We start from the raw sequence: 13,159 nt of genomic DNA on the forward strand, positions 1-13,159 counted from the left end.
CCCTTCAGGTTCCACTTGTTTGCTTTGTCTTCCCCACAAACTCTGATCTAGTATGGGAGAGGACTGCACAGCGTCTTCAAGGCTAGGACCAGAAGTCACTCCTACACCAACTGATGTCTACCCTTCCAATACCCAAATACCAAGTAAAAGATCTCTTATGCTAGACCATCACACATGAGTAGGTTAGATCCTGATTTCAGCATGTCATTTTGCTTGTTACTTTTTTTTACTGTAGAAAATGCCTAGTAGGCCAAGGATAAAACTCAGCACAGAGCAATTGCCTATTGTGAACAAGGCCCTGGTTCAGCCCCCAGTACTGCATGTATTAATTAATTAATTAAATGTCACATCACTTAATATTTACAGGAAGTTCCTGTGTTCAAGTCTAGCCTGGGCTAAAATAATAAGACCCTGTCTCAAAACAAAACATACAAAAACAGGGAAGAAAACATCCCATATCCTGACATAACTTCTTTTTCTTTGCAGTTGGCCAGGTAAAATTTGATCCTCCTTTACGGAAGGAAACAGAGCCACATCATGAACTTGTAAGTACCCTGGTCTTGGAATGTTAACCTCTGAACATAAATCTTAAATTTTCCTTTGTGATACATTGGTACTGATTAGCTAGTAACTAATATTTTCAAAAGCTTTTGGAGAAAAAATGGTAATTTGAAATACTGAATAAATAAATCTGTGTTGCTGAAATTGAATATTTTCAAAATTATTTGAAGAGATAAGTTTTACCATTCTCTGATTAAGTGTTTTAAATGCTGGCCTTTTACTTATTTTTTTAAATTGTGTTTGGTTTTGAGGGGCTTTTTTGTTTTGTTGTTAGGAAAAGTACCATGGTCTCTAAACATCCAGCAGAGCTGGCCTGGTATATTTAGAGTGCTAGCGCTCAGAGCATGCATGGAGAATAGATCGTTTGTCTGTAGCAAACGCAGTTTGTCAGCATGTAAATGCTCATGAGGGTGCAATCTTGGAGGCAGAGTGCTCAGCAAATATTTCAGTAGTTAATACTTTATAGAAGAATGAAAGTTGACCTTAAAAAATAATCCTAATAAAATTGCTTTGCCAAGACTGCAAATCTTTAGTATGATGGGATTTTCCTTTCCCATTTAATATGTTAGAAGAAAATAGTAGCTACTAAATACCAAAGACTGCTACAGTAAGAGCTTTCTTCTGAAATTGAATGTGTATCCTCATCACTGAACAAAGGAAGACCCTAGCCTTTGTCTTATATCTTTATTGTAGGAGCCTGCTAAAATCCTAAAATGATCATATTTTAACATTAAAGCCTGCCATTCATGTAGAAGGGTAGGGACGGTTAAAAATTAAGGCAGTCATAATGTTTATGAATGCTAATTGTGTTTTGTTAAGGCAGCCTGAGCAGGTCTGCACTAACTGAATGACTGTGTTATTAAGCGGTTTTGTATGTTGCTTGTGTGGAAGCCACTTACCATCATTTGATTTTGGATTTGCCGTAATAAAATTATGTTAGCAGGACCCATCTCCCTTGTGAAAGTGTCCCTGTGAGTTTGCGCTTGTCCATCTAAGTGTCAATAACCTGGGTTTCTTGGTCTCTGCTAAACAGCCCGACAGTGATGGTTTTTTCGACAGTTCAGAAGAAATATACTACACTGCAAGATCTAATCTGGTATTTCTCATCTTCTGATTTTCTTTGTCAGCATTGTTTTAGTCTTAACTCTCCTAAGCTCAGACATTGGTCCAGTTTTATTGTTTTATAAACTAAGGCTTGTCATTTAGCAAACCTCCATATATAAAAAGAATGTAGTCACTTTTTCCCATGACAAGTCAGATCTACTCAAGTGTAGAATAGCAGTAGTAAACATTTTTTTCTTTTGTGAAAAAACATTAGTATCTAAATTTCTTACACATGTCCAATTTTATATCTTGTTTCTATGAATGATAAACCATTTATATATATACATTCATATATACATAACTTGATACCATGTATAAATGGCATTATACGTTATATAATATATATTAATATACTGTATATATTATATATATTGCGTGCATTTTATGTAACTTGAACAAGTAATTTATTCCTATCTCAACTGTAGAGTCAGATGAAATTCTGAACTTGTTAGGATTGTGCTTTGTCTACTTTTTGCATGAAAAAGATGTGGATTGTACGGCATCCCTGAAGTTGTATTTATTAAGACTATCTTCCAGCTGCATAGGAAAACTTCACCTAGTAAACACTAGATAGCTCTCTGCTTAGTAGTTCCTTCTATTCATATGGTTGGCTAGAACCCCAAGTTACCCCAACATCTAGCCTCAGATTTTGCTTTTCTGCCCCTCAAATGGGATTTTCTTTCTCATCTTCTCTAACTTGATTGTATACCTCTTTGAGTCCTGGTTAGTCTAAATGTTTATATAAGTGCTGAAATCCATGTCTTACAATTTTATAAATTTTATATTTATAAAACAAAAGATTTTAGACATCATTCTTTTAGAGAGAGAAGTTGCTGTCTTACTGATAAATCAGTACTTAGATGCTTTTTTGAGACAGAATTTCTCTGTATAGCCTTGACTATCCTGGAATTTGCTCTGTAGACGAGGCTGACCTCGAACTCACAGAGATCCACCTGTCTCTGCCTCCTGAGTGCTGTAGGCTGAGGCAGGAAGAGAACTGAGTTCAAGGCCAGCCTGAGCTACAATATAGCCTGAGTCCTAGGGCAGCCGCAAACTCATAGTGAGACCCTGTGATGAAGAAAAAAATATGGAAGCTGGTTATTGCACAGAAGCAGCATTGGGGGAGGGAGGAGGCTGTGGAAAGCCACGTGAGCAGATGTATGACTCCAAAGCAGGAGGCCTGTTTCAAATGGTTTCTTAAAGTAAAAAGAGTGGGATTTCAGTGTTAACCATTGAAGGGCTGGGTGAAATAGAAAATCTAAAGAAAAGAGTCATTTCTGGATTGTCATTTTCTTCAGGATTAGATATTCAGGTTAGAATGACAATTGGTGAGTGTTGCAGAGTAAATAGGTCACAGACTCAGAAGTTGAAGTCAACCCCACTCTTTACTAATATCCTCCGAGCAAAATGGGTGGCAGCAAGAGCAGAAATATCAGATGTTAGGACAGAAACATTCGTGACCATATGTAGCCAGCCCCCAAACCTGACAAGAATTCCATATCCCCTGCTCCTCTCCTTAGATCTACTGAGGCATTCGCTCTCCATCCCTGTCCTGTAGTCAGGAGCATCTTGTGATACTGGGAAGCAGTTTGAAGGAATCTGACAGAGGAGAACGCTAGGGGCCTTTAACCTGTAGATAGCTCTGAAGGGACAAATGAGATGCTACAGTTCATAAAAATCAGCTGTAAAAGCTCATTCCTAGTGGTAACAAAAACTGATGTTTGTGTTGTCAGATTTACATGTTGTGTGGTATTCTAAACACTGAGTATAGTGTTTTCATCAACAACAGAGAATATATATCTAACAGTGACCCCATGATTATATCACCTACTGATGTCATAATCATCTTGGCACACAAGATTGTTTATTAACTTATTTTTCTTGTTTTACAACTGTAGCCTTCAAGATGCAAAGGAACTGAAAGTTGTCCTTGTTCATTGCCAAGCATTAACAGTTGGGGCTGTGGCCTCAGCCCTGTGCTCTGATAGCTTCTACCCACCCTCTCGGGTTGCTTGCATGTGTTGTTTTGCTTTCCTTTGAAGAAATGGGCTCTCCCTTTCCTCAACATACATATCCCATAGTTTCTCTTAAAAAAAAACTGATAAAACACACATAGTATAAAATTCCTTTTTTGATCTTTTTTAAAGTAGATCCCAGACTCATTGCACACCGGTTCATCTCCAGCACATTTCATCTTCCCAAACTGAACTTCCATGCCCTTCCTTCTCACTAGTCCCAGTGACCCCTAGTCTATTTTGTCTTTCTGGAGGTGACCATTTTAGAGACTGCATAAGTGTAATCCGAACTGGCTCACGTCACTCAACAGTGTTTAAGCATCTTCAAGGTTCCCTCACATTTCATTGTCCGTCATACTGAAAAAAGTACTCTATTTATGTAAATGGCACATTTAGTTATTTTTTCATCTATTGGTGGGCATTTTGGCATTATTTTTTGGCTACTGTGAATAATGCAATTAAGACCACAGACCACAGATCTACAAATATAGGTTTGATCCCTGCTGTTATATACACAGAAGTGGAATTGCTGGAATGAATGGCAAATCTGTCTTTAAACGTTTTAGAAGCTGCTATGTGTGTGCACCCGCACCTGTGGACAAGGGTTCTTCTGGTTTCCCCACACTGCCATCACTTCTTTATTTTGTTTTTTTTTCTTCTCTTTTTCTCCCTAGTAATAGTTCTCCAAGCCAATGTGAGGAATCCATCCACCTCAGCTCTCATAAGTGTTCATTGCAGCAATGTTAGCACATGCCTATACTCACAGCAGTGAGAGGTGGAGGCAGGAGGACCATCAGGAGTTCCATGTCCTCCTTAGCGACACAAAGCTTTCAGAGCCAGCCTGGGTTATATGAGACTTTGTCTCAAAAACTTGTTGCTTTTTGAAGTTTTTTTGAAAACTTGTTGCTAGCCACTAAATACCCAATGAACCCAGAATGTCTGGCTCTCCTCTTAATGGGCAGCTGACACCAAGATGACAACATGGGATTTGGGGAACCCCAAAAGAGATGCTTTTACCTTTCTGTGTAAACAGGCAAGGTTACCAGCTATTTCTAAATTCTGAGAATATTCACTTTAGGATTTTTGTAAATGAATTTTGAGTATCATACCCTCAATTTTTGTTGCTACCCAAGAGTAATTTTTAAAGCACCAAAGCTTTCTGTAACAGAAGAATGGAATTTTAGGTTTGGGTCCTCACATTTTAAGTCTGGGTTTTGAAAACTGCTGGCATTACTGAAAGTCATAGAAGCAATAATTGAATAGTAAGAATTTTGTCCACAGTCATAAAAATGGGTCTGTTTGATCTACAAAATAATATCTTGAGATTAAAAGATTATTATTTCAAATTTGTCACAGCTGATGCTATTTATTTTAATATGCTTAATTTTACTCACTAATTTTTGATGATTCATTGGAAACTAATAAAATCTTTTTTATTTTTCAAGACAGGATTTCTCTGTAGCTTTGGAACCTGTTGCTGGCTTCTTGAACACAGAGATCCGCCTGCTTCTGCCCCCCCCCCAGTGCTGGGATTAAAAGCGTATGCCACCACCACCCGGCTCATATTTTTGGTTTTTGAGACTATCTGTTTGCTTATTATTTTGTTCTTTTTTATTTTGTTTTGAGATAGGATCTGTCTATATAGAGTTAATCTAGTATCGAACTCAAGATGCAACTACCTCTACCTCCCAAGTGCTCAGATTGTAGGCATGCACCACCGTTCCCAGCTAAAACCTCATGCTAACTGTTAGGGAGGCATAAGGAAGAATAATCTAACCCACCACCTTTCTAAGATTCAGATATGGCCCCTCAGTCTTTATCAGCTGGTGGAGATCAGTCTTCAGATCGTGTTCCAACTCAGCCTGCTTCTCTGACTTTAAAATGAACTTGTTTTGTATTATCTTGGATTCATTCCCAGATGATTTCTTCACATCATCTTCCATATTAAAAAGGATTTTACTAACCATTCTTACTCCTGCCATAATTTTCTCTGTCTCTTCCTTTTTATGAAGAAAAATATTCTCTCCTGCTCTTTTTCTTGGTTAGTGTGTGTGTTCAACACACTAGCCCCCCATGTCCAACTGTCTCAGTTCTGTTGACTCCCTGCTGTTTTCTCATCTGGTATAGACTGCAGTCTCCCAAGGTGACATAACATAGAAAGCTACAGAAAGACTTTCTGGGGTATGTGTGTCCTCCCTCTCCAGCATCGCACTGTGAGGGCTTTGGCCTTTCTTAGCTCTTTTCTGTTTTCTTAGAATTTCCTCCCTAGACTTAAAATAGACTTTCCTGCCCCTCAATGAAAGGAACCCCTGAAGTTAGGACTTTTTCTCTCTTAAAGCTCTTTAGTATGTGCTAGGGTAACTGTCTCAACTGTTGAGTCCCCAGGCTGAATCTCTTCTAAGTTATTGCATGTTTTCAGTGTTTTTTACATTAACATGTTGTTACTGCTTTGACATTACTGTGTAATTAAGCATGATCACTCATTAATTGTTTAATGCTGCTTTTTCCCCTGATGCTTGCATCCTCAAGTGCATTCTAATTCAGACTATCAATGATAGCCAAATTATGCCATCATCTTGGTTCTTTGGAGCTCTTTCCAAGCATAATTTTGGTAACATTTTTCTAATGGCTTCCAAATCCTTTTCTTTAAGATGTATTATTACTGTGTAGTGCATGATGTATGCATGTGTGGGGACACACCATGTTGAGGGTAGAGGTCAGAGAACAACCTTTAGGCATTATTTCTCCCCTACAACCATATTGGTTCTGGGGTTTAAACTCAGGTAGACAGGCTTGGTGCCAGGAATCTTTACCCACTGAGCCATCTTGATTATAGTGTTACTTGATTTCAGGAGAGAAATAGTAAATGAGGAAGAGCCCCTTTCAGTTTTAGCTTTCCTTATGGACTGGAGACTTAGGTGTACCTACAACTTGCATACTCCTTTGGCCTGGATGTATATGAGTCTATGCTTGATTTTTTTATTAAAATATATCTTGTTATTTTAAATAATTCTCTATACCTTAAATATACTCTTGACCTTGATTGACTTTCATTTCCTGGTCATTATTGTCAACCTGCTATTGATTGTCATCTCTCAGTTAAGTGGACATTCCTACATATCAACAGATCATCATCCACCATACATGTATGTGTGCTTGTTAAGAGATCATCCACCATACACATATGTGTGCTTGTTAAGAGATCATCCACCATACACATATGTGTGCTTGTTAAGGGATCATCCACCATACACATATGTGTGCTTGTGAAGACAGCATCCATCATACACATATGTATGCTTGTGAAGACTTCATCCTTTCTGTACATATGTGTGCTTGTGAAGACATCGTCCACTCAGCACATAAGTGTGCTTGTGAAACTTCTGTTTAGGTAAAAGTCTATGAGACTCTATTGGCTAAAGCTGTTGCTGCTCTGGTTAGAGGGTTTGTTCATCTGTACCTGATGACAATAGGCTTGAACTTAGAAGCGTTCATAGAGATACGTACTTTATTAGCTGAATTCCAGTGCATAAAGTAAAAAGTCACGGCCACTAAAACCGGAAAGTGAAATAATAGGTGCAGGCTGTGACTTGGTGATTTGCTCATTTTAAGATTTATAGTAAGTTAGGAAAACATGTATTCTTTTTCATTTATGATGTGTTATCTTTGCTGTCATTGGTAAGAACAGTTACTATATGCTCGACTGAACACATACTATAACACATAACAAATATTAAAAGAGAACAAAATTTGAACCTTATCTAAATCAGTATTTTGGTTTTTTGGACAGACCTTGAAGTTAATCTTAAAGTAGAGTATGCTGTGGGGAATTGTGCTCTAATCTTAGACTTCTAGACTTGAGATGTTTATGATTCTGAGTATCTGTACCCTGGGGAAGTGTTTGCCTGTGTCCAGGAAACGAAAGAGGTGGCATTTGAACAAGTGTTTACTACTCAGAGTACCATCTGTGTGTGAGGTGCTGAAAGGAAGGCAGAGAGATTTGGCCTTTTTCCCTGTGTTTGAGGAGTTCGTGGCCTGGATTGCTGTACAAGACTTGGAGACATTAACATCCAAGAGAAGTGCTGAGCTCTCTGTGGGAAACTCTGGAGACCTTAGCACCATCTCTGGCCTTGGGAAATTATCCCAAGGTGACCGCTCTAAGAGCTCCAGTCACACATCTGTTGTTACTATGAAAGAAGATTCCTTGTATCAGTGATTGGAGACAATGGCTTCTTTAAAAGAGAGGAAGGCAGCTTGGTTCTTGCTATGGTTGTTGGGTGCTCATTCTTCTGGATTTTCATTCTTAGCTCTCTGCAACCTGCAGCATTCAGTCAAATGCTTAAGTAGGAAAGAAGCTGTCTGTATTTATTCATCTTAAACTTTGCTGTTTTAACTTTAAACCCTTCTAAACCTCCTTCAGTGTAGTTTCCAGACTCATAGAAGATCGCATGCATACCTCACTTCTGCAGTAGTGCCCACCTTTATGAGCGTGCAGCATTAATCACGTGCATGAAGCAGCAGTAGACATATGTGAATGTGTATATATACACGGTCATTCAGATGCCATGGACAAAATCAAACCAAGACGTTTCATGTTGCTTTTTTTTTTTTTGCTTCATTGTATCTAGATAGTACTTTATTTGAGCTTTTTTTTTTCCTTACAAGCTGATTTTTACAAATATTAATTGCAATAACAGTAGCCACAAATGAAACTTGTAGCAGTCATTTGGAAAAAAAAATCCCAGAAAAATACTTGAATAATGAAAATCAGGATACAGACTTTTATCTTGTATTGTTGAAAGTGCCACCATGCCTTCTTTTTAAGAGTATATAGCAATACAGATTTATTTGGGGCTTGGAACTTTTCTTTTTTAAATAGTATGTATTATAGTTTGTAGCAACTGCTATACTGCTGTGCTCAATGTTCTGCTTTATGCCCTCAGGATCTACAATTAGAGTATGGACAAGGACACCAAAGTAGTTACTTTTTAGGTGGAAACAAGTAAGTAAGTTCTTTTAAAATTTAAATTCAAAGTAATTGTCTCTAATATTATATTATTTTATATTTAATTCTTAAGGTAGTACATTGTATTGAGTTGGTAGATGCTGTGCATTGTGCCCTTGACTTTCCCAGTCTCTCTGCTATTCATCTGTACTTATAATTGTCATCTGGGAGGATCAGCTCAAATGTTTTCTCTTAACCTAATCTGCAGATCTTTCTTGTTACTGTATACTTCAGCTGTAATGAATCTGCATTTCAGCAGTTTATTTCTTTTTAAAGTTGACCTGTTTGCCTCTACAAAAGTAACTTAGTGCATCTCCCAGATGTGCTGACCACTGCAAACAGCTGAATTATTCATACTGCTTAGAAATCCTCATCCTAAGTTTAGCTGTGATAGTCTTCTAAAGAACACTAGCAATAAAAATAGATAAAACTCCTAAAAGTTATTTCACATGAGAAATAAATTTACCAGTTAGTAATGCCTACTCTGTACCGGACACTGTCTAGGTGCTGAGAGCATTGTTTAATTACACTGTTTACAGACTTCTGCAAGTTCATCATAAGCTGGAGTTTAGAACCCAAAGACAAGACTGCCCTTCCTACCTTCGTATTTCCTGATTTCATATATAAATGTTCACTCTGTAAGCCTATTTGTAAGGGAGTATTTAAATTACCAAAGAATTCTGAGGATGAATATACATTAAAATTTCAGTCTTGATTACACTAGAGAGCTGAAGCATCTGTTCCCATACTTTAAGCAGTTGAGAAATAATGGTTACTGACAGATACCTTAGTTTGACGGGTAGTACTGAAAATCATGTCTTTCTCCTTTTTCCATAATCTGTAGTGTGGGAGATATTTGCCCAGGCACAAAAGGGCCTGGGGCCTTGCAAAACCGGGCTAAACCTACTATCTGAACATGCAGTATGTAACTTCTTCAAGTTGAGCCAGCCTAGGTCTGCCAAGGGGCCCCAGCAACAGCTGCTGTGACATGAGACAAGATGACCTGAACCAGTCTCCAGCAGCTTCAAGAGACCTGATGCCAGTGCTGCTGCTTCCCTCCCCTGGGTGTGTGGGGGGGTATAAGGCTTTCCCCTTCCTAAAACAAATGGAGCTTGTCTCCCAGGGTCTGCACCTTTGACTCCACGCTTACTTTCCCCCCTCCTCCAAGGGAAAGTTCAGTGGAACAGAGCAATAGATCCCACTTCCTTTTCCCACCTCAGTACACTTTCTAGTACAGAGAAAAGGCTTTGAATGAAAAGCTAAAGAAATACGCTGTTTGTTTAATGTAAATTTCAATTAAATTTAAAGTTATTAGGAGTTCAACATTAGCCTCTGTTTTTTTCTTCTTTTGTTGTTTGTTTATTCATGTATCTATTTTTAGGTAAGGTCTCACTATGTAGTTCCAGCTGGCCTCAAACTTGCAGAGATCATCCTTACCTCTGCAGCTGAGTACTGGGACGTACGTCATCCAGTAGCCTTTGTCTTCCTTAAAGTGGAAGACAAGCATAAAATTCTCTTGGTTAAAAAAAAAAAATCTATATATATATAGTTTTACCTAAACTGTAATTGCTCTTAAGCTGTCCTGGTCTTAGTGGATAGCAAAAAATAGATTGTGTGTCATTGTGGGGTAGTGAATTTAAAAAATTAATTGAATTTTTTTCTAATTGTGTCATTGATTTTTAAGGACCCGGTACAACCAAATTCATGTACCTAAAGAGGCTGAATAATTTGGTGACTATATATCTCTTACCCTTTCATTTTAAATGAAAATGCTCACAAAATGCAAAGTAATACAGCCATCAGTCCTCTCCCAGATTTCCTAGTTCCCATTGTCTGATTTGTTTTTAATTGCTAGACATTTTCTTTGTGTGTGTAGCTACTTTGGCTAGGTAAAACGTTAATAATTTGCCCACCCTTCATTTTCTGATGAATTGGATCCCTGCTTAAGGAACTGTATTCTATATAACAAGTCATTGGCAAGGTAGGTTGGCCGAGAGTCTTAGCCTGGCTGTGTTTCGTGTGTAGGTGTATACATACATGTGACATGAGCATGTTGTAGCACTTCTCTTACTGTATTGACAAGGCTGCTATATTCCTGCGAAAATCAAGATGTCCTGCTTTTTCCAAAGGGGATCAGTTAGGTTTGTTAAATGGACTTTGCTTTCTGTAACAGAAGGCACATACTATATAAACTATACCTTCAACCCAGATAACACCTTTTCTTTTGAATTCTGGTGTAACTGGGGTCACTTCTTCTGAGGTTTTTGTTTTTGTTTTTATCAAAGCAGTTCTTTTTAAAAGAAAACCGGACTGTCTGGTTTTGCTTGTAGTGTAGAGCAGAGCTGTAAAGATTACTGTTTTTGGATAGGAGTAAAGCATGGGTCCACTTGCAGTTCCCCCAGCAGAATACCGTAGTAGCCAATACCATCCATGCCCAGCCTGCATCAGCTCTTCCTGTGAGCCCTGACTACCGTTGTCTCTGGTAAAGTGAGGGTTATAATGGTACCTGCCACTTTGCTAAGGAAGAAATAAATAACCATGGGGCCTAGTGGGCACTTACTAATTGTCTTTATGTGTAAGTAGTTACTGAGTAATTGTCAGTTATGTTAGGGCGTAGATAAAGCTGCTGTTCTGTTTTAGAGGAATAACGAGTTTCTTGCTTTTAAATGCAGTCAGGGAAGTGCGTACACAGGTTGTTTTGAGTTAGCCTAGCAACTGTGTAAGATCGGTAACAAGCCGCATGACCCCTTTGCTCATTCGGATGTGCTGAATGCTTGAAGGCAGTTTCAGACTTTTCCCGCCTCAGTTTCCCTGCCTTGTCACTTATCTCTGCATTCATACATTGCTCCAATTTATATTTTTTCATCAAATTTTCCATCATTTCAATAGTAAATCAAGTAGTTCTACTAGCAAAAATCCTAAAAAACTTCATAGCCAAGTTTCAGATAGTTTTGTTCTTGTGCAGCACAGAGCCTGGTGAATAACTCAGGGTCATGTGTTCTCCGGTGCTCTCAGCTGCAGGTGCTGTTCTGAATCACTCAACAAACTGAGCTGTATCTCATTTTCTCTGTCATAAAGGCACAAAGTCATCCACATGCCCTTTATGTGACTTGATGGAATGTATAACTTGTCAGCAAACTACTTTAATCCATAGTAAGAGACTTGGAGATACAGGAGTAGAAGCAATGGATGTTGTTAGAGAACTTCTGGTAAGAGCCTCACTTGAGATCAGAGTGTCAGAGCTGGATACACCTCAGTCAGCAGGGTGCATGTTGTCCTGCAGAGCCCTCAGGGTATCCCCAGCACCACACACAAAAAACAAAAACTGATGTGCTGGTTCACACCTGTTACCCAGCACTCAGGAAGTGCAGGTAGGATCAGAAACTCAAGGCTGTCTTTAGCTACATAACAAGTTTGAGGCCAGAAACTACAGCCTGGGCTACAGAACGCATCCCCCCGCCCACCCACTCACACACACACACACACACATACACACACACACACACACACACACACAGCCATGTGAGTTCTGTTGCCTGTGCTAACAGAAAGTGAAACTTTATGTAAACTGTCTTCCTAACTATTTCGAATCCTAATGCCTAAAGAACACACTGCCACATGCTCAGAAAACGTATTTACTTGCTTGTCTGTGACTGCCTGTTCACTTTGTGGCCCAGGCTACTGATAGGATTGTAGACATTTGCCACCACACTAGTTCCTATTTTCTGGGATGATAACAAAGCCCATCATCACCCAGAGACACCAGTCTTAACTTGGGAAGGCTGCACTACTCAGATCTTTTTGGTCTAGGGCCCTTTGCAGCATCACCATGCTGAGGACTTCCTGTTGCTTGTCCTGTTTTAGTATGGAAAATTAAAGGATTTCCCAAAAATATTTGTTTTCAAATAATAACATATATTCATACTTAGTAAAATACATCTTTCATACCATTTTAAGTCCTCCCCCTAAAGTGTCAGCTCAAATGCCTTCACTTCAACTTCTTCCTGACAGTACGATGGTGGTTCTCATGTGACTTGACCAGAGCAAGTAACCACCTTTGCAGCCCAGGAAAACTGCTGGGCAGTAACAGGCAGTATTCTTATGAAAAGAGCTATTTTCCCCTGACAAAGTAATAATTGTAAGGAAATGGCATTGTTTTCTCCTTTTTTTTTCATATTTTCTTCACACTACTAGAAGATAGCTGAGTTTTCATGACTTCTACTTCATGCAATGTTATATATCCAGTAGTTTCTAGAAAACAGCCTCAGAAATAAGAGTTGAAAAGGTTATGTACTCCACAGACAGTGGGACCTTGCAGACCCTCCTGTAGGAGCCAGGCTTCTCCAGGATCTAATCTGGGCAAGTGTTTCTCTAAGGTCCCCCTCAGAACAGGGAGTGAAGTACTTGCTTCTCCATACCCAGCTGTTTCTTCGTGTGCTTTCTGTACTGTGTAATTCCCATTTCACTTAGGAGG

General features: G+C 38.8%; 1 protein-coding gene across 9 annotated transcripts in view; it reads left to right on the top strand.

Annotated features, from left to right (window-relative positions):
• The window catches only part of Map4k3 (mitogen-activated protein kinase kinase kinase kinase 3), a 154,087-nt gene that overhangs the window by 107,589 nt on the left and 33,339 nt on the right, over nt 1-13,159 (top strand). For 3 of the 9 annotated variants that reach the window (XM_085690988.2, XM_085690984.2, XM_048416031.3), the window contains exons 14-17: nt 487-545; nt 1,595-1,657; nt 8,624-8,682; nt 10,634-10,666. In XM_085690988.2, the coding sequence (XP_085547114.1) occupies nt 487-545; nt 1,595-1,657; nt 8,624-8,682; nt 10,634-10,666 (214 nt within the window). The remainder of the gene's footprint in view (nt 1-486; nt 546-1,594; nt 1,658-8,623; nt 8,683-10,633; nt 10,667-13,159) is intronic. The other 6 variants (XM_085690986.2, XM_048416033.3, XM_085690985.2 and 3 more) reach the window with 3 other exon arrangements.

This window comes from Myodes glareolus, chromosome 6, assembly GCF_982192425.1.
Source record: "Myodes glareolus chromosome 6, mMyoGla1.1, whole genome shotgun sequence".
Taxonomy (NCBI): domain Eukaryota; kingdom Metazoa; phylum Chordata; class Mammalia; order Rodentia; family Cricetidae; genus Myodes; species Myodes glareolus.